Here is a 20,859-nt window from a genome sequence, read left to right on the forward strand (position 1 = left end):
TTAGATTGTATAAAATATGGACTAGTCTCCGTGACGTTACCCATAGACCTCTGAAGAGCCACTGTGAAGCTCTCAGTATGGTGGCTCTGGCTGTCCCCATCTTGGCAGTGCCCGGCTTGGCTAACAAAAATGGTTAACATTCAGTCGAGCAAGTCTAGCTGTTTCCCCCTATTTTCAGTCTTTATGCTGAGTTAATCTAACCGCCTGCTGGCTCTAGATTGATATTTCGTATACAGACATCAGAATGGTATTGTTTTCTCATCAACTTTTGGAAAGAAAGTGAGTGTATTTCCCAAAATGTCAAGCTTTTCCTTTAATAAGCCAACATTTCTTTAGCTGACTATGTGACTGAATGACTTGTTGACTGAATGAACAACTGATTGGTTGGAAAAGGATACAGTTCTCATCCCCTTTCTTGTTCTTTGGTGGACCTGGCATGTTGAGCAAGACCAGCTCGGAATTCTGGGATTTCTTGACCACAACCTCGTTCAGCTTCACAGCTGTGTGCATCCTCCTCACGTTAGACTGGTTGCTACATTAAATGAAAGGCATTAATAATAATCCCTGTTATAGTGACATTCTTTGCAGAGGACTGTTTCAGTATAATATAATTCAAAATCATCAATGAAGCACGGGATTGTGAATCTGATGATCTTGTAGGCGAGAGACACATGCAAGCTGCATATCTGCACTCTGACGCTCATGCAAACTAACCTGTGATCTAAATCACACAATTGCATGCCAAAAATTCATCATTCTCAGCATATGTACAGAGAAAGCTCATGCAAATGCAAACAAAAAGAAAAAAATAATGGGACTTACAGATTCTCCCACTCACTAAAGGAAGGGAGCAAAAAACAACATCTGACATTAACACAGTAACAATGGCTGATCCTCTCAGCTTAGTTAGATGATTCTATTGTCTTGAGATCTTCATTCGTTATTTTTTTGATTATCTAGATGCAGAAGGGGTTAAACAATCATCAATCAGTATCAACAAATTACAATACAAACATGCAAGCCAATAGCAAAAATACTGAACTTGCATTTCAGGGTACAACCCTGCAATAATACAATATGATATGAGCAGTTAAAGGTGCAATACATAGGAATTATAGGACTGCAGCTGACGATTATATTAATAGCTGATTAATCAGTCAATTATTTTTTCAGTTAAGCTGCCAGCTCCTGCAAACTTGTCCTATTAGCTGACTCAGGGGAGTGATGTTGTTTATAACTATAGCAAAGGACAAAACCAAGGTGGGTTTTGGTAAGTTTTATTTTGTGACTTTCAAGTCTGAATGATGTGTTGTCGTATGATTAGTTAACAAGGCAGTTAACCTTGTCTTAGTGCAGGATAATTTAGACTTGAATTCAGGAGATGTATGGTTGTATTTTTCTGTTTAGTAAGGAAAATAGAGGAAATATAAATACTTAAATATACTCTTCTGGTATAAAGTGGTATTATGAGAAAGGATGGGCCAGGGCTAGCTGGTTAGCATGCTAACTTCAGTAGCTATCTCTGCAAAAACAAAATGCAAATGCATCTTTGAAATAGCACCAAAACTGTTATTTCATCATATTCTGTTGATCATTTTAGCAATTTCTGTAAACTGATATTCTTACACATTGCACCTTTAAGAGCTCATATTCCTAAGATTGAGCAATTTAGTTGGTTTACAGCCACAGCTAAAACTTTATCATAAATGGTGCTCATAGGTAAGTGCAGTACAACAGCAACAACAAGCAAAAAATTCTCCTCATGGATGTACTTACGGCTTCATATTGAATATGTCTTTGACACCCATGCCTTCTCTGTGTCTGTTCCTCTCATGGACCAGCTTGTCTTTGGTCCAGGTCATGTGGACACGATCTGGTGTTGTGCCTGCAGCTTTGTCATTCATCGCAGAATGAGACGCTGTGTTTCGGTCGTGGATCAACTGGGCCTAAACAAAGGACGGATGATAAAATGATAGTTTGGTGGTTGCAGTTTTCAGCCATATTACATCCTTGTTCTTTACTCTTTTCTAATAAAAAATATTAGATTTCCAGTTGCACTCAATTTATATTAGATATATGTATTCATACTTTAAGGCCTAATTCAAAAAGATCAAACTCTCTTGTGTCTGTGGATAAACAACAATATGATTTTACAACTTCTCTGAAAATAAAACTGAATTATTCTGATTCTACATTTCTGTTTTAACCACAAAGCATCATTGTCACAAAGATGGAAATCACTGCAAAAATGTCATGGCTTTATAGTTATGAGGGACATGAACATATGACCAGAAGAAGGTATGAAGACAAACTATACAGATGTAGATGTAGTTATTTTTAGGGCAGTCTGGCGATGGTTTATGGTGATGACAGTACATGCAGTAAAAGAACACAGAAACACACACACACTGCCTTTTACAGCGGACACAGCAAACCTCCTGGTCAGTTTAAATGATCTCCTTTAAAGAAAATACAGTTTCCAAGTTCTAATTCTGTTCTAATTGTCTCACACTCTAACTTCCCTTTCATCACAGGGATTTTAAATGTCAGATTGAACTGTGACAATGCTGATATGGAAATTAACACAACTGAAAATGAACACGATGATGACGACGAGCCTAAAAATGACACGATCAGTGATATTTCGCTCAGGTGAATCCTCACCTTCCCCGCTCCGATGCTTGTCCATCTTTTTATAACATTATTAAACTTTCAACTATAGCAATTAAACAATGCAGCATATCACTCACTCTGAAACAGAGCTGGGTGATGTGGTTTATAAGTAATATCTCAGAAGAAAAAAAAAATTGACAATATCTAAAATCTAAGACGATACTAGACTCATATCCCAGTATCAATATTATATCTTTATATTGCCCAGATCGACTCTGAAATGTCTTTATAACAACACTGAAAGCAAAAGCAAATGAGCTTCATGCAGGCACCGGGACATTTCTTCTCTTACCTAGCAGTTAAAGTTTGGTGATCCAGCTGCCTGGTGCAAAAAAATATATGGTAGGGTAATAGTGCCGACTTTCTGGTATTAAATGTAACATTACTCTTCACGTTAGTCAAGAAAAATGTGAACCAAATAAAAGTTCCAATGCAAATTCAAACCATACTTGAGTATGCCAATCATTACTGACTAATAACAACAGGATTGGGATCCTGCAGGAATAAAACCAAATTTTGATACTCAAAACTAGAAACATAATCCAAAACAACTGTATTCCATCTTAGTTCCCACTCTGTGAAGAACAATCCATAGTCTTATTTTCCCTGCAGCAGACAGATTTTCAGCTGAAAACTGATTGAACGGACCTCCACTACTGTGAGTCTGGTGTGAATATCAAGACACTCAATGAGGAATATGTCTTCCTCTAGTGGCAGCTCTTGGTCTCTGTGCCTCTGCCAGGTTAGCACCTCTAGTACTGTGGATAGCAGGAAGAAGGCTGAGGCTGAACATTATATCCCAGAGTTCCCAGAGTTGTTATGAATGAATGGATGATGAGGCGAAAAAGGATGGTATGATAAATGGAGGGACCAATGGCATCATGGTCGGCTGCTGAGGCTACCTCATCCTCTGGTATGCACAGAGTGTGGAGGGATGGAGTACCAGCAACAGGCGACTTCTTCCGCTTGATGGAGCCACGTGAAATATCTGTGATGCTCTGAATCTGAGCCCATTGTCCAATCACAAAGCCAGGTCGGGGGAAGAGTTCAAAGGTCAACAACAGCAGAAGAGACCATGAGAAGAATATGCTACCCTTTTTCTTTGGGTGGAAAATAGCTGCTTATGTGTATTATTGCTGTAATATAATTTTTATCGGAGTTTGGTCACTCCTTGATGCTACATCTTGCTAACATTGCTAACTGCTCATACATGTACACAACTTATCTTTTAACTGAATCAGAACAATGTCTTTATAATATTTGTGTAATGACTTGTAAAGAAGTTATTACCTAATTGTTTCTACAGTGGCTGATTTCTTACAGTGGACCTGTTAGAAAGCGAGTGTCACGTTACCTCTCTCTCCCTCTCAGTGCGGGACAGCTGCATCTGTTTGAGCATCTGAGACCTCTGCTCCATCACCAGTGTCTTCTCATAGGTGAAGGCTGAGATGTCACTGTCATGCTGGAGGGACACAGAACATTTGCAACTTTGGATTTCTAAAAATAAAAGTCCTTTGATGTATTTGCTGTAGCTAATGTATATCAGTATCTTGAAGGTAAAATACAACATGGACCAACCATCATGAGATGCAAAAATTAATTTGAGAAATGTATGAACAGTCTCACCATCTCCACCACCTCCACCTCTGCATCCAAGCGAAGATGGTACAGAAACATCTGGAGGTCTTTCTTCATCTGGATGGAGTTGTCGTCCATCTGAGCCACGGTGAAGATTCGCATTTTACATTTCCTCCACACCTGCGGAGATAAGGCATGTATCAGTATCAGCTGCCAAGCCAACAGCACTAAGTCCTCTGTGATCTGACAGTACGAGGGACATGTGAACAACAAACTCTTAGTAATTAAACCATCTTAATTTTTTTTATTATTTTGAGTGAGGACTAACACCGGACTATGTTGAGCTGAATAGCCATTGGATTATTTTATGGCACAAACAGATTTTGCTTTATAGAGCAAGACAAATTGTGCTAAAGCTTTTGTACTAACATTCTGTACTAACATGTTAAACCGGTAGAAAAAATGGTAGGGCAGAGATTTTCATTGAATGATAACAGTCTCCTAAAATATCACGGCTTATTATTATCAGTTACAATGATCCTTGCTGGCCAAGTGTGCAACATAGGAGGATCTATTGGCAGAAATGGAATATAATATTCATAAGTATGTTTTCATTAGTGTATAATCACCTGAAAAGGAGAATTGTTGTTTTTGTCACCTTAGAATGAACCATTTATATATATGGACTGCAGGCCCTCTTTCATGGAATCCCCATGTTTCCACAGTAGCCCAGACTGGGAAAACTACACACTTGCTCTAGATACAGCCAGTTTTGCGGCAACTGCAGTTTCTTCTACATGCTTTGCAGATAAGTTGGTTGAAATCTGCTATTTAACCACTAGATGTCACTAAATACAACACACTTGTCCTTCAAAGGAATGAAAATGGATTTTTTTCCCTACAATTTCACAAAATATTTTGTCTTGACAGACCCTGAAACTTGATGTGAACTTTGATTTTTTTAAAATAAAATTAATATGGTAGAACTTAATACTGTATATAAGCCATTTTACACAGTATGATACGTGTCATTTTCATGCATCAGTATACCTTCAAACTGGTATACTGCAGCAACCATAGTAAGGGCAAAGAAGATGATGTTTAAAGGTTAATTGAAGGCTAATTGAATCTTAATTAGATTAGATTAATTATATCTTAATCTTAATTGAATCTTAATTTTATTAGTTGAAAACTAGCAATAACATCAATCTGAAAAAGAAGCTTGACCTAACCATGGTCCTGGTTGATGATAATAAATATATTAATTAATTAATAAAGTTAAAAGGAAAAAACGACTTAGACGACACAACCAGACCCACCTTGTGTTGGCTCAGTAAAAATGGCAGCAGCATGAGCAGTCCACCATCATGTACGATCCACCACACATCAATGGTTCCTTCCTTCAGGCGCTCCTGGTTATTGGGGAAATGGTCAATGTTCTTAGCAACCAGCAGAGCCTGATGAGCGGATGTAGTTTCTCTCACTGTTTCTGCAGAAAGAGAGAAAAGAGAATATTGGCACGGTGTTTCAAGTGTTTCCACTGTATGTCAGGGCTGTGGGATGATGCCACATAAGGTCTGTCACCGTCTGCTGTCCCTCAGTCTTTTCCTTGAGTCTTTCCCTGTTTCTCTTGCAGAGATAAAGGTTCCCTTTACTTGTTAGAACTCCTTTCTGTCTTAAAACCATAGAATCTTGAAAAAAATTAAACCAGTAAAGTTGTTAGCAACAGAAGAGAAAAATGCCTACTAAAGATATGGGAAATCTTGCCTTGAAAAATTAATTAAATAAGGATAAACATATGGAACGTGTACATATTACACATATTACACATATTCATATTAACTTCATCGTCATTTTTCTTCAGGATGCTTCCTGAATAATTTACCTATGAAGTTCTTCCTTGCGGAGGAGTCACGGGCTTGTTTCCAACCTATTGGCCAGGCCATCAGCACAGCATTGTGTTTCATTCCACCCAGTCCTGCTGACTGGATGAGCAGAGAGAAACCATCCCGCAGGTTGGACGCCACCACTACATGGGAGAAACCCTTTGTCCGCTCTGCAGCCATGGCTGCTTTCAGGCTCTGCAAGTGGAGTAAAGAAAAGGCTTTATTTGCTTTGAGGGGAATTTTAAACTTGTGTTTCATGTGCTTTGACCGCTTGGTCCACAACAGAATGGGACAGACTTCCTTTCTATCAGTGCTACCACTACATGGCTGCTGTGACCCTGACTTCCATGCATGAGACCTGAACAAATTGACAAACCTGCTCTCCAGTCTTGGCATCATCCCCCCGGGTCATGTAGGTTCCCTCCAGAACTGAACAGACGATGGTCAGTCCCTTTCCTGCTTTGAGCTGCGAGGTGAAGGACAAGAGACGAGGGTGTTTCACCGCCAGGTCCGAGTCCAACTTACACAACACCAACAGCTGAGGCCTGAGGAGACAGAAAAAAATATATATTAATACATTACCATGTTATATTAAAGGGGAGAAAGCACCAATTTTACACATCAAAATGTTATACAGGTGTGCATTGTGGGTAATATAGGCACCGAGTTTTGACAAGGAAGAGGAAGTAATAGTGATAAAGTAATAATATATATATTTTTTTCATTTCAAATGATAAATGCAGAGATTATGGAAAACAACTTCAGAAACAATCCATACATAACAAGAAATACCCCACAAATAATAGTGTGATGCAGGGGTGACGTGTTTTTGTACGACCCTGATGTTAGCATTGCTTTGATTCCCTCTGGAAAAGGCCAGTGGGATTTTTTTTCACTGGATTTTGAATTCTTGCAAGTAAAAAAGTTTCTGTCGTGAACAAAAGTGTGTGATACTTACACATTTTCTTTGGTAAGATAATCTTCTTTATTTCTGAAGCATAGATGCAATCTCCAGAAGTTAAAAAACAAACTAACTAATTCGGTGTGATGATGTTTAATGTCCACAACAATCAAACAATCTAGAACAAAACATGAAAATCTCTTAATCTTGTGTTAACCACAGACCTTCTTTTAGGATTAGAATCAAAAATCCGTTCAAGAAACCTATCGACTTCCAGATGAGAGAACCCTAAGTGCAAAAGTGCTTACTCATTTCCAGGGTTTTGGACTCATTCCTGCAGCACTCTTACTCAGTACTCAGTTTCCCTGGCCTCATTATGATTAAAACAAATCACTACACACACACTCACCTCCAGTTTTTGGTGTGTAGTGGTACTTCCTCCAGCCGGATGAGAGCATAGCGTGCTGCATTTAAGGACAGACCTCTGATCCCGTCTCCCCATTCCTTCTCTGCTCTGCAACCAAACAGTCCAAACAGGAACGTTTCACTTCTTTTCCAAATGTCTATGAATAGAATGGACATTCAAATGTTCTATCCAGTCTCACTGGTGTGCAAGATGTTATAGGCTAATTCTGTTTCTTTACAGCTGGGCCCCAGTCGGAAAATTATATCCCCCTCTCCAAAGCCACCAGACTCCTTTGACAAAATCAGTAATTTTACCTCACATAACATGGAAGTTGCTGGTCTACCACTGCCTCAATCAGGTAGTTCTGAAGTGTTGGTTGACATGTTACCAAAGTTGCACAATACTTAACTAACCTGAAACCCCGAGACTCACCCTCTGTACTCAATGTATTTGTAGATACAGCCAGCAATCACCATGGCAACCAGAGCGTAGTACCAGGAGGAGATGAACATGAGAGAGAGACACAGACTCATCCCTAAGAAGGACAGGGTCCTACAGGACAGACATACAGTACATATGATTACAAGTTAAAGAGCAAAAATCTGTGGTTCCAAGGTTTTAATACCTTGGAACTTTTACTGTAAATCTTACACAAAGTTTGCAGGATTTATTTTGTTGCTAGCTGTTCTTACCAGTGATAGAATTTGAAGCGAGGTCTCCAGTTGGGTGTGCGGAGCAAGGTCTGAACAGCACAGGCCAGGTTAACAAACAGATAACACATGAGGAAAAACCTGAGCAGACACACAGACAGAACAGATTAGGAGAGAAAGAAATTTAATTCAATGCATATCACGTTGTCTTGAACAGTTACAAGAAATGTAACACGGACTGGAAGTAAGTGTGACAGAATGGAGATATTTTTTTTGTATTTAAACCACTCACATTGAGAGGATGGGGGCCACAGCATCCAGAGAAGCAATGAGGATTCCTATCTCACAGATCCCAACTGTCAACAACAGAGCCCAGGTGGGCTCACCATTAGCCTTCCCATGACCAAAGACCTGTGACAAACGCGGAGAAAAAAAAGTCATACAATAAAAAATACAAAAACACAAATACAAACACATCTTATTACTAATGGGGATTTTCCACTAGTGCTTTTGGCTGCGCCAAGTCAAACCATGCTGCGCTGATTGCATTTGCATTACCACTCTTATCACACCGAGCCATGTCCAAGATGGACCTACTCTGAAGTGGGGCCAAAGCAAGCCCAACAACGTTTGAGTCTGATCTACATTGCTTTCTCTCCTGTGAAGTAAAAGCCTTGCCAGGATTTTTCTAAATATGTGAACCAGGGGGAAAAAGGTTTTGTTGGGTATCAGGGTCATTTTTCCAAGGGTTTGTCATTGCAATACTAATTTCAGCCACATGAGGGTGAAGTGTACTACTATCCCATATTCTAAGACTAAAATCATTCATGTTTTCTTCCAGGTGAGTTTTAATTTCTCCATGAACTCCAAAGGTACATACACTGTATGTTAGCAGGTTATGTAACATTACTGTTACTTGGTTTTAATTGAGGTTACAAGTTGGTCTAAATCAAGTGGCATGAGATGTAAAAAAAAAAGTGTAAAGACTCATTCAAGACCAAATAATCAAAATCACTCTGTGTTTGGGTGAAGCTTGATTGTAAAGCATGTACTGTATATACAGGACTGTGACATACGGAAAATAAAGCTCTCTCTAACACTGACCTGTAAGAACGGGATAATGCCGTCCCGAGCGATGGCCTGCAACAGCCGTGGGGCGCCTGTGAGGCTCTGAAGCCCCGCCCCGCAGCAGGAGAAAAACGAGCCAATCACAATCACCCAGGGTGATGGCCAGGCCAGGATACCAATCACTGGGTTCGTCTTTACTGAGTAACCAAACCTGAAAAAGCAACAAGCATGCATACAGTTTACCAAGTGTGCTTGGTCTGTACATTATTATATTACACCTCTGTCTCAGTATGTAAATAATTGACTATGCAGTGTCTCAATATTTAATGTTGTGTACCCTATGAATGGACAGCATCCTTAGCAAAAAATGGAAAAACTGAACATTTCACATTTTACTTTTGACATCACAGTAAACCACTAGTTATTGATTTCAAACTTAAATTGTTTCAACGTAGATGAATTTGTCTCAAAAACTAAATAATGTTTTTCTATGGACTACAGTACAGTGATATAAAAATACACTCACTTGTCTCTCAGCACCACTCCTTCAATACAGGCTCCAAACAAGACCACACAAGAGATGTCTGACCATGAAGTTAAGAAGGAAAAACATGCACTGTATACTTGCAGGGACAGCCTGATCTGTGACATTATAACACAAAGAAATAAAAACAGAACTGATAAAATCACTCTTATTTCTCCCCACATCAGCTGTGCAGAAACATCCAATATAGAGTCTTTAGGATACAGATGAAAGAGGTGGTGAGAATAGCCATGATGGTTCCTATTGGGATGGATCTCTGAGCATCTCTGAGATCACCAGACCTATTAGAACCAGCCATTATACCTGGAATGAAAGACACACACATTAGTTAGTATTCAGGTAGTGTACTGACAGTGGACTACTGTAGTGGTCTCTTAAATGGACTCCCTAAAAAGACCTTTAAACAACTGCAGCTCATCCAGAATGCTGCTGCTCAAAGACAAAGAAAACAGTTCATATTACACCAGTCCTAAAATCTCTGCATAGGCTCCCTCTCAGCTATAGAATAGATTTTAAAGTGCTGCTACTTCTATATAAATCAATGAATGGTTTAAACTCAGAGTACATTTCTGATACGCTCGACGGATACAAACCTAGTAGGGCCCTGAGGTCCATGGACTTCTCCCAGATTTTAAATGAAAAGAATATGTTTGTTTTTGCTTTCTATAAGGACCCATTCAACTATCTTTCCTTCCATCACGTTTTCACTGACGCACAACAAACCACTGTTATATAGAGCTTTGTCTGGGAGACTGTTGCTAACTTCAGTTGATGCTGCATTTAATGCTTCACTTCAGAAAAATTAAATAGTTTCAGAAGCAAAATGTACTTAATGTAGAATAAGTTTTTTCAGGTTGTTTTACATTTATCATTGAACTGATTGTCATTTATCAAACTGTGCAATTCCAGATTTTTCAACCTGTTGAAGGAAAACTGGATCTTCTTAAAACAGTTTGTCTTGATAGGCGTCAATCACTTAGTATGATTAGATGCAGGGTTTGCATTATCCAAAATGTTAAGTAACTCAAGCAATCAGATAGAGCTGCAACAATTAATTGATTAGTAACTTAATCGTCAACAATTTTAATGAATGATTAATCTCTTCGAGTCATTTTTTCAATTCTGATTTCAGCTTCTTAAATTTGAATTTTTTTGGTTTCTTTACCCCTGTGTGACAGTAAACTGAATATCTCTGAGTTGTGAGCAAAACAAGAGATTTGAGGACCTCCTCTTGGACTTTGGGAAACACTGACTAACATTCTTCACTATTTTCAGACATTTTTTAGATCAAACAAATATTAATCAATTAATCAAGATAATAATAGACCAATTAATCAACTATGAAAATAATTGTTAGTTGTAGCCCAAGGAAAAAGTACAATATTACAATATACAATTTATGTAGTGCAGTAGAATGAAATGGAAATACTAAAGTAAATGACCTCACAGTTGTACTTAAAGGGAAAAGTTGGTACTGTTCATTTAGTCAGTGTTGATGGTAAATACAGTAAATTGGAACAATAAATCCCTCAGTGTTGCTATATTGACCAAGAAAGCTGCATTCTCCTGCTTGGGAGCTGCGCCACCAGTGCCTACATGTACCAGGATGCAATGTGTGTGAGCTTCTGATGCCCACACCCATTCTGATTTTAGATATCCAAGCTGAAATGGCGTTTAGTTCTACGACATCACTATGACATCGTTGGATGCAGGAAGAACAACACATTTTGCAGCAGCTTTCAGGTTTCTTCTGTCAATACAGCACACAAAGGAATTTCTTGCTTCAATCAATTGACTACACTATCTAACACTATCTGGACATCCACATGAAAACTGCTAAATTTTCCCTTTAAATACAGAACTTTTTATTGAACTTTCCACCACAGATTAGAGTGTCTGAAAAGTCATTACACACTGAGCACATAAAGCCTTACAAATACTGTCTTTACTTATTGGATATAATCTCTGACTGTGACATATTATTATTTGTTTGGTATATGACAAAGTAATCATCTACCTGTGACAGAGGGGAAGTATATTCCCACCAGCAGAGTGAAGTAGGTGGTGATGTCATTGATGACATAGCGCTTATCGACATCTGTGGACGTCTGCTGAACTTCTACTGAAGGCTGGTTTTTCTTCTCTATGTACATACCAGCTGGACCATAGTCACCCCACAAGTTGTCTAGCAGTCAGACAGACAGACAGAGAGAGAAAAGCATTGTCAGTTCAGGATTCATTCTGTGGGGCAGAGACTTTCAAGTAGACCAAGCAGATGTTTCAGCCTTCTCACCTTTGATAACTCCGCTCAGGAGCCCAGGTATGGCAGGCATCTCTGTCAGGTTGTTTAAGTCAAAGTATTGATCACAGGTTGCATTGGGATATTTACTGTTACAGAAAATGCTCCACAGTTCGGTGGTCACAGTGTTGTTTTTCACCATCTGACTCTTTGCGCAAGTTTCAAACTTGTCATTCCTCAGAGATCGATTTCCCAACAGACAGACGCTGCAGGGGAGAGAAAAGTGTAGTTAGATGGAAGCAACTGGATTTGTTGAGTAGCTCTGGTTCTCTAATCCATCCTAAACCTGAAACCACAGTGCTTCTATACTATATTATATTATATTATATTATATCCATTCATAAGAATCAAAAACTAATTCCATGTTACCCATAAAGTTGGAATAAAATATTTTTTACCTCTTCTCATGAAATGATTGTGACAATGTGATTTATTCTTGATAGATAAAGAATATATCTTCTCAAAACTTTATTGATCAATCTCTTCCAAACATATCACAGTGATTCAGGCTAAAACAAAATTGGGGGTATTGAACAATAGGATAAAAGGTTTTGTTTCAATTTTTCAACCTTGGTCAGTTTAACAGAAAACACACATTTGAGGGGATTTCATGCATAACAATGTCCAAGATTACTCTTTCAAATGTCACTCAGTCACTAATATCGAGTATGTATATATACACACATATATACACACACATATAAAATATACGAAATTTTGGTTCACTTTAATTTCTTTAATTTCTAAACCTGTTATGTGACAGAAAACACTCTTGTCACAGACAAGAATCCACAATTTAAAATCTTGAACTGACAATGCTTTTCTCTCTCTCTCTGTCTATTTTTAAAAAGTGTTTAAAAAATAGTGTTAAAAGCCTTCAAAATTTACTAACAATAGCTTCTGATAACATGGGTTTAAAAATGGGCTATTACATTAATCTAATTTTTAAAATATATTTTTTTATAACAATGTTCATCTGATTGTTACAAAAACATGATTTAATCAGGCCTTAAAAGGTTTTATGTTATGCAAGATTTTTTGACAAATTCATTCAATAATATTGCATCAGATGTGTCTCAACCATAACATGTCAACTCTGTAGCCCTTCAAAACCAAACCAATACGAATCATGGATTAAAATGTAAAAAATATTATTAAAATACGATTCTGTCCCAGTGATGATGATGAATTGTATTTTATTATCAAATCTAACAGAACACAAATGTTCAGGAATACAATAGTTTTAATCTGATGCTCAGCCAGCACAATGATGTCAATTCCCAACACACACACAGCCCCTGCATGTGATCAGTGATACACACATGATAAACTCGTGTGTTTATCGAGCTGCAATGACAGAGATTTGCAGCTCAGCCAGCCTGAGGGTGCTCCCCCTCGACACCAGAGACCACCAGTAAAAATGCAGAGGGTGAAGCTAATAAACCTAACATTAGCTTTTGCTACAACTGCTGCTGCTACGGATTAGCACAAATGAGAAAAGACCCACAAATATTCAATCAGTTAAAACAGGGCTGCAACTAATGATTATTTTCATTATCTATTAATCTGTCAATTATTTTATCGATTAATTAATAAATTAATCGTCCTCAAATGTTGTGTTTGTCAACAACCCGTAGATATTCAGTTTACTGTCATAAAGGAGTAAAAAAAAAACCTCAAAAAACTCACATCTGAGACACTGAAATCAGAGAATTTAGACATCTTTTCTTAAAAAAATAACTCAAAACAATTAATCAATTATCAAAATTTTGCCAATTAATTTAATAGTCAATTAATAATCGATTATTTAATTTATCATTGCAGCTTTACTTTTAATTGTGCCAATTTACCAACATGTACACAAATATAGGCTAATAAAAGTAGGGCTCAAGTTGTGACCCACAGCAAACTCACTAAATCCATGGCAACATTGTAGTTTCTGTTTACATCCTCCTAGTTACTATGGGAACTTCCAAAACTTAGAGAAATGTTGAGATAAACCAAAACCAAGCATTCAAATCAAACACACTGAGCCTGCATTTAGAGTCAATCCAGAGATCATGGCAGCAAATACCAACAACTGTCTAGACAATCTATTTTGCAATTTGTTAAAACGAATATTTCAGTCTTGACAACATGTGATGGGAAGTGGCCTATTTAGCCGTTGGTAACACTCACTTAAACTCCGGTGGTCCGATCAGCGTCTTGATGACTCCTGCATAAGTGGCCATGATGGAGAGAACCACACAGGCCAGAAACACCAGAGCCAGTTTGTTCACATACCTGCAGGGGGAATGGGAGTAAATTTGAGTATTTGTGCTGGCATGTGTGCGTGCATGTGTGTGTGCGCGCTTGTGTGTACACTTACTTCACCCCTACAAACACTACCAGTGCCATCAGGAGCAAGCAGCATGTGCCATAGACACGCATGTTGTTGAGCATTGCCGCGTCTTGTCCTTCTTCAAACACTGTCGCTGTAGGAACGATGTACGTCTGGCAGCAGGAAGAAACAAAAACAGAGTGAATGTGAATACACAGTAAAAGTGACTACTGATGTAATGTAGCTGACATCTGGTCCGTGGCAACATACCAGTAGAATCTCTATGGTGCCCAGTATGTACAAGGATCCAGCAAAAGTGGTTCCGAGGTAGAAGCAGAGACCCACTGCTCCTCCAAACTCTGGACCCAGTGATCTGGAGATCATGTAGTACGAGCCACCAGCTTTTGAGAAATTAAATCCTGGTTAGACTACTGCCAGATTTATTCCTTTTGTTTAAATTCCACATAATTCCTCAAGAACTGATCATCAGTAAAAGACAACACAATTAAAAGGCAGTAGTATTTTGTTTTAATTGAATTTAAAGGTTCAGATATAAAAAAGTTCAGATTTTTTGTTTATATAAAATACATAAATACATGAAATATTTAATGCAACATCTTATAATGTACCTGGGACAACTCCATTGGTTGCTATGGCGCTCATTGATATGGCTGTGAGTAGGGTCTGTGTGAAGATACAGAAGACAGATGTTAAGTTCTGGATGGAAGCAACAACAAAAAAAACTTTTTTTTTACTTGTTAAATCATAAACAATTTAAAAGAGAGGGTAAAACATAAAAAAAATACTGCTTCTGGTCAGTCAAACATGATAATAAGAACATGTCTTACAGATTAATAAAAAAATAAGTAAAGTTACAAGTTACCAGTCACAACAATCGGTCATTCCCATGCCAGTCCACCAAGTCCTCTGTTTACAGTCCAGACTGTGCATTCAAATTTATTTAAGTCAAGTCAAATTTTATTTGTAACATCACAAATCACAATTTGCCTCAGGGGGCTTCACAAACTGTACCCTGTGCAGCACCCCCTGTCCTAGTCTTCCTAATATGAAAGAAAGGCCAAGAACTGTAGAACTGAAAAAGCTTAAAGTCTCCAACTCTGTGTATTAATATTTGAAATGATTTATTATCTGAAATTGTATTTCAGCAAAACCCCAGTTGCAATCACCTATAGAAAAACTCTAAATCCTCTTCCTACAAATACTTTCTCAGAACCTTTGATGTACCCTGCAAAAGTTTTGCAGCTGAAGCAGCAGCTATTTTTCCACAGCTATTTTATTTCTCCAGTGGGGGAGTAAATAGAACATACTTGCCAACCCTCCAGATTTCGCATTTGTCATTATTCCTCCTGGGATCATAATTGTCTTGTATTTCTCTTGATTTCTGACAAACTTGCACATTTTTTTATTCCTTTTCATTATCATGACCTGTTTCTGACACTGCATGTGTGTATAAGCTCTATTTGACTCTACAAGCCTAAAGGTCGACTCTCAGGCTCTCTGGCTGTCTGAGGGCAGGAGTGACAAAAATAAAAAGGCACCAGCTATATGTGGTGGGGCACCAGAAACTTTACAGACACAGACACACTGCTTTATTTATTCTCAAGTCCTATCTTTTCAAGTCATATTATCTATAAGAGATGACCACAGGGTAGAGGAGTGACAGCTGAACTTTCAGATGTTAAATGTTGTTGTAGTTTGTTTAAATAAAATGACCTAAATGGCAAATTTTCAGTTTGGATGGGGACTATGGAATAAAAGTAAGTAAAAAAAACATGTTGAGGCTTGCCAGGCTTACTTTCACTTTTCACTTTTTGGATTTGGCATCCATATTGTAGTTGATGATATCTTAAAATGTATCTTTCGTGTGTATAGACTATACATTACAGAATTACTTTAGGCCTACAACAATAATAAGATAAAACAACATTTTCATTCAATTTTTTATTAAAGCATCAGGAAGCCACTGGAGAGGGGAACCAAAGAACTAAAGAACCATATCGACTCTGGCGCTGCAGGTTGCAGACCACCAGTCTACAGCATCAGAGGCTGACATGGTGGGGATTATATGGGAGGACGGTGTTCTGTGCAGTTTATCACACATCACATGAGTGCTGAGCAATTAAGTTCTAACTTTTTAAACAGTCAACTCTTTGTTTGGCCACGTGGAGCTGCTGACGTAGGAGACACAGTTGTAAAGCAAATTAATTTTCCGCTTGTTCTGGGGAGTCTACTCTGAACTCAGGCGTGGAAGTTAATGGTGTCGTTAATGATCATAAATTAAGAGGAGGGTGTACTGATTGGCCTCCCAGTTGGACTTCCATGCTGTAAATCTTACTCTAAATCTCAGACATGTCATTGTTCCGTTCAAGCATTTATAAAATGATGAAGAATGGCCAAGAGCGACTCTGTTTGTTAGTCTTTCCTTCATTCACAGACAATATCATTGATGCCACTCTTCAAATTTTGATAACACACAGTGAAACTAGAAGAGGTCACTCAGGAGAGTGTAGATCTTCACCACGCAACAGATGGTGACACACCTATTGCAAAGTCGCCACAACTGCCAGATGCAACGAGCGGAGATTTGCAAAGTGTTGAATAATATTTTCCTGTAGCATAGTATAGTGTATGTCCTGTTATCTAGATGTACACAAAGTTTTTAATGAAGTGTTTTTGTATAGTATAGTCTTTTCCATTGTTTGGGAGATTCTACAACACTGTTTTGTGAAACTCCAGCAATGTTTGCGGACTAACAAAATAAACCCAACCCTCAATCAACATGAGAGTGAGCAGATAATAACTGAATTATCATTTTTGGGTGAAGTATCCCTTTACTTTACAACACTACAAGCTGGGTGCTTCACAACAATACAGGGTGTCCACAAAGTCTCTTCACAATTCATTACAAAATCAGTTGATGAGATATGTTAATCAGATTTGTTCTATGTACTCAGTGGTTATCAAAGTTTTAATCACATTCATGCTTCACACATGAAGCAAAAGATCACTGATGCCATTGCCACCATTGATGAGGCTGTGCTACAGTGAACATGGTAAGAAATCAGGTACCGTCTTGATGTGCTTCGTGCAACTAATGGTGCTCATATAGAGGTGTATTAAAAAACTTCAATATCTTCTTTTCATTTTGTAATAATTTCCACAGATTTGTCGATTCATTTGCTTTTGTAATAAATTTGTTAAAATGTAAAGAGACTTTATGGACACCCTGTATAACTAATATAGAAATCTATAATTTTGGAGAAATTCACAAAAGCTGAATTTCTAATTGATCTACACTTGATGTTGCCTGTTCATAGACTGGAGCCTGCATGTTCCAGTGGAAGTTGTGGCTATGCAGAAGATTTTGGTAATTTAATTCCAGCAAGTGACCACTATTATATTCATCAGAGTTAACATGAACTAAATTTCATGAAAAGTGGATCTTTAACACTCCAATATGGCAACAACGCAGATGTATAGCAGAGATGGTCACAAAGCCAACAAAAAGATTTATTCATCATGTATCATGTCTAACTTTGGTGAATCATTACTTCTCTGTTATGGAATCAATCAACAGACACTCTGGTTTAAGATGAAATATAACTGTAGAGGTCTCTGTTTGAGACATGAACATACAGTCATAAAAGTGCAGAAAAGGATTAGCTTCCTACTTGTTGTCAGAAAGCATGTTTAGTTGTTGGATTCATAAGTGACTCACACAGATGCAGCACATGGAGACGATGGCGAAGGATCCCAGGATCCCTGCTGTGCCGACGATCCAGGTGAGACGCAGAAAGAGGATCACACCCAGGATGTTCTGCATGCAGGGCAGGTAAACTCCAATGAAGGTTCCCATCTGGGAGACCTGTGGATGAGCAGACAGACGAGAGGGAAAGAGAAGAGAGGAGAATTCCAATGAAAAATGTCATTAATTCAACAATCTGGTACATCACATCATTGATCATCCTGTTCAAGTCAAACCTACACCATGACTGTATTCAGACTGCATTCAGTAAACATCCTCTGATTTGTACCAAGTACTACTATCAAGGAAAGGAAAAAAATATCTTCCTATTTCAGAATCAATTCCTAAGCTCATGGCTTGCGTCCTATCCTAATCATGCCCTGGCATCTTATCATAACTTAAAGCTGCTACAAGTGATTCTGAGGAAAGACAATTGCTTGTTGAATCTCATTCCCAGGTTGTCAAAGAATCACTTGCAACAATTTCAACGTCTCCCCCAACAAATGTGACTGAAATCAGACTGATGGCAGCATTAAGGTTGGGCCCTATAGTTTCTGTGGTAGCATAATTAGGGCTGAATTGATTATTAAATTAATTGTCAAATATTTGATAATTAATCGGTTTGAGCAATTTTCTAAGGAAAAAGAAGTCAAAATTCTCTGATTTCAGTTTCTAAAATGTGAATATTTTCCAGTTTCTTCTTCTTCTCTGATAGTAAACTGAATATCTCTGGGTTGTGAGTTAAACAAGACATTTGAGGACGTCATCTCAGGCTTCAAGAAACACTGATCAACATTTTTCACCATTTTCTGACATCTGAAAATAAACAACCATTAATCAGTTAATTGAGAAAATAATCACCCAATTAATTAATTACAAATAATTAAAATAACCATTAGTTGCAGCCATCACGCAGATTTCATAGGGCCCTACAGTAAGTCAGTGCTGGAGATTTGACATATTACTGCGTAATGTGCTGTTATACATAAGGCCTTTAATCAACATGCATTTTAAAAAATCTACAACTATGGTTGAGTTTTACAAAGAACCTGAATTGGCTCAGAATGCTGTGTTTTCAATAGAGGAAATTTAATTGTGACTTTATTGCCTTGTAAAATGTTCTTTTAAATAAACATCATCTGTGTAATTAATGGCACAATTCAAACAGGATCAAAAAAATGATTAATCTTTCACCATGGTCTACCAGATATATGTTTTCCAATACGTTCATATGTAGAATGCTGGAAGGGGAGGGACACTGCCTCTCTCAAGAGCATGCATGTTATGTGGCGTCCCTAAAGCTCAGTTGGGTTAGGGTTAGGGTTAGGGCTGTTGTCAAAGCCAGCTTCAATTGCAATTTAATTTTACAGGCCATTTGTGTAGTAAGGACTCTTATTTGGTTATTTGGCTTAACTGAGAGAATGAACTTCTTTCAAAATGCAAATGAAAAAAAAAATGAAAAAGTACTCTATTTTGAATAATAATTTATGTCATATGTTTTACATTCAGTTTAAACTGCTGGATATAAGATGTCTTCTACATCAGTGAAACATCTAAATTTCTCCGTGTATGTGCGCTAAAAGTGTCAAAATACCACATTCCCACTAACCTTCACAAAAATGTCACAAAATCAGCTCATATGCACATACTGAGATCTAAGATGAGCACAGAGAAAACCTTCATCTTTCAGCGGATGAATTTGCCAAAAGGCCATTATTCTGCACAGTGAAGCTCAAATATCCAGGTGAATGAACAATAACCAAATCTTGTTTTACTTGTTTACAAGGCTCTCAAAGGTTTGGGACCAGCCTACATTACCAATTCTTTGTCGTTTTATGATTATTCACAGCCTCTTAGATCCTCTGTTGCTATTTTTTTTTTTTTTTTACCATCACACAAATAAGCCATTTTAAACTGCGCCCCAAAACCATTAAGTCCCCTACCAGAGGCTGTGAGAGATGAAAGCCCTGAGAACATTTCTAAAGTACAGTTAAAAACTTTTTATTTAACACTGCTTCTAAGTGCCACTGCGTGTCTTATTATGTTTCACATATTCTATCATTCTTAGCATACTATCTATCTGCTATCTGTTTCCTCTTTTACTTGTTATTCATCTGATTGCTTGGTTTTATCCTCCGATTTTGCACTTTACACTTATTATCTTGTTTCCTCACTTCTTTATAAATGTCTTTGAGTTACACCCCCTGTTTGAGAGCCGCTATAAATAAAAATAATTATTATTTATTACTATTAAAACACTAGAGGAGGGGGACTTCAAAGTTTAAAAACACAACACAGCTGTTTGCTTGTCATTTATGACCCAAAGATACCCTACAAAAATGATTTACAAGGATTTTCAATTTTGGTGGATGTGCCTGAAGGCAATACAAATTGAAATAAATCAAAACAAAAAAAAAACAAAAAAAAAACAGGGGGAAGAGAAAAGAGGGAAGGGAGCTGAGAAGACTAGGACTAAGAACTGTAATTGCTTTGTTCTTTGTGTTGAACATGAAATTATTAATTAAATGTTAAATTTCAAAGATCCACACTGACAATATTAAAAAACACAAAAGCAAAATATTTTTAATAAAGTAAAAGTACACCGAAGTACACCAAATTCAACCCCCGCCGCTCCAATTTATACACTCATATAAACATTTCCTTATCTTCTCATTATTTTGCTGTGCTTGGGATGCTTTACCAACATCCTGGAGATGAGACCCAACAATCAGCTAACTTTCTGGTGTGTTTATGAACAGCTCATACAA

At 37.7% G+C, this 20,859-nt stretch overlaps 1 protein-coding gene across 3 annotated transcripts in view; it reads right to left on the reverse strand.

Annotated features, from left to right (window-relative positions):
• The window catches only part of LOC146318257 (solute carrier family 12 member 7-like), a 41,388-nt gene that overhangs the window by 1,148 nt on the left and 19,381 nt on the right, over positions 1 to 20,859 (reverse strand). For 2 of the 3 annotated variants that reach the window (XM_084732011.1, XM_084732009.1), the window contains 22 exons: positions 18,065 to 18,211; positions 14,955 to 15,009; positions 14,596 to 14,726; positions 14,374 to 14,498; positions 14,184 to 14,288; positions 12,000 to 12,211; positions 11,724 to 11,891; positions 9,911 to 10,009; positions 9,689 to 9,746; positions 9,199 to 9,373; positions 8,387 to 8,505; positions 8,137 to 8,235; positions 7,877 to 7,996; positions 7,448 to 7,552; positions 6,514 to 6,682; positions 6,137 to 6,332; positions 5,571 to 5,740; positions 4,300 to 4,431; positions 4,028 to 4,135; positions 3,576 to 3,677; positions 1,777 to 1,946; positions 399 to 532 (listed from right to left, as the gene is read on the reverse strand). In XM_084732011.1, the coding sequence (XP_084588137.1) occupies positions 399 to 532; positions 1,777 to 1,946; positions 3,576 to 3,677; positions 4,028 to 4,135; positions 4,300 to 4,431; positions 5,571 to 5,740; positions 6,137 to 6,332; positions 6,514 to 6,682; positions 7,448 to 7,552; positions 7,877 to 7,996; positions 8,137 to 8,235; positions 8,387 to 8,505; positions 9,199 to 9,373; positions 9,689 to 9,746; positions 9,911 to 10,009; positions 11,724 to 11,891; positions 12,000 to 12,211; positions 14,184 to 14,288; positions 14,374 to 14,498; positions 14,596 to 14,726; positions 14,955 to 15,009; positions 18,065 to 18,211 (2,899 nt within the window). The remainder of the gene's footprint in view (positions 1 to 398; positions 533 to 1,776; positions 1,947 to 3,575; positions 3,678 to 4,027; positions 4,136 to 4,299; positions 4,432 to 5,570; positions 5,741 to 6,136; positions 6,333 to 6,513; positions 6,683 to 7,447; positions 7,553 to 7,876; positions 7,997 to 8,136; positions 8,236 to 8,386; positions 8,506 to 9,198; positions 9,374 to 9,688; positions 9,747 to 9,910; positions 10,010 to 11,723; positions 11,892 to 11,999; positions 12,212 to 14,183; positions 14,289 to 14,373; positions 14,499 to 14,595; positions 14,727 to 14,954; positions 15,010 to 18,064; positions 18,212 to 20,859) is intronic. The other variant, XM_084732010.1, reaches the window with a different exon arrangement.

Source organism: Lutjanus erythropterus, chromosome 12 (genome assembly GCF_056507025.1).
Source record: "Lutjanus erythropterus isolate fLutEry1 chromosome 12, fLutEry1.hap2, whole genome shotgun sequence".
In the NCBI taxonomy this organism is placed as follows: domain Eukaryota; kingdom Metazoa; phylum Chordata; class Actinopteri; order Lutjaniformes; family Lutjanidae; genus Lutjanus; species Lutjanus erythropterus.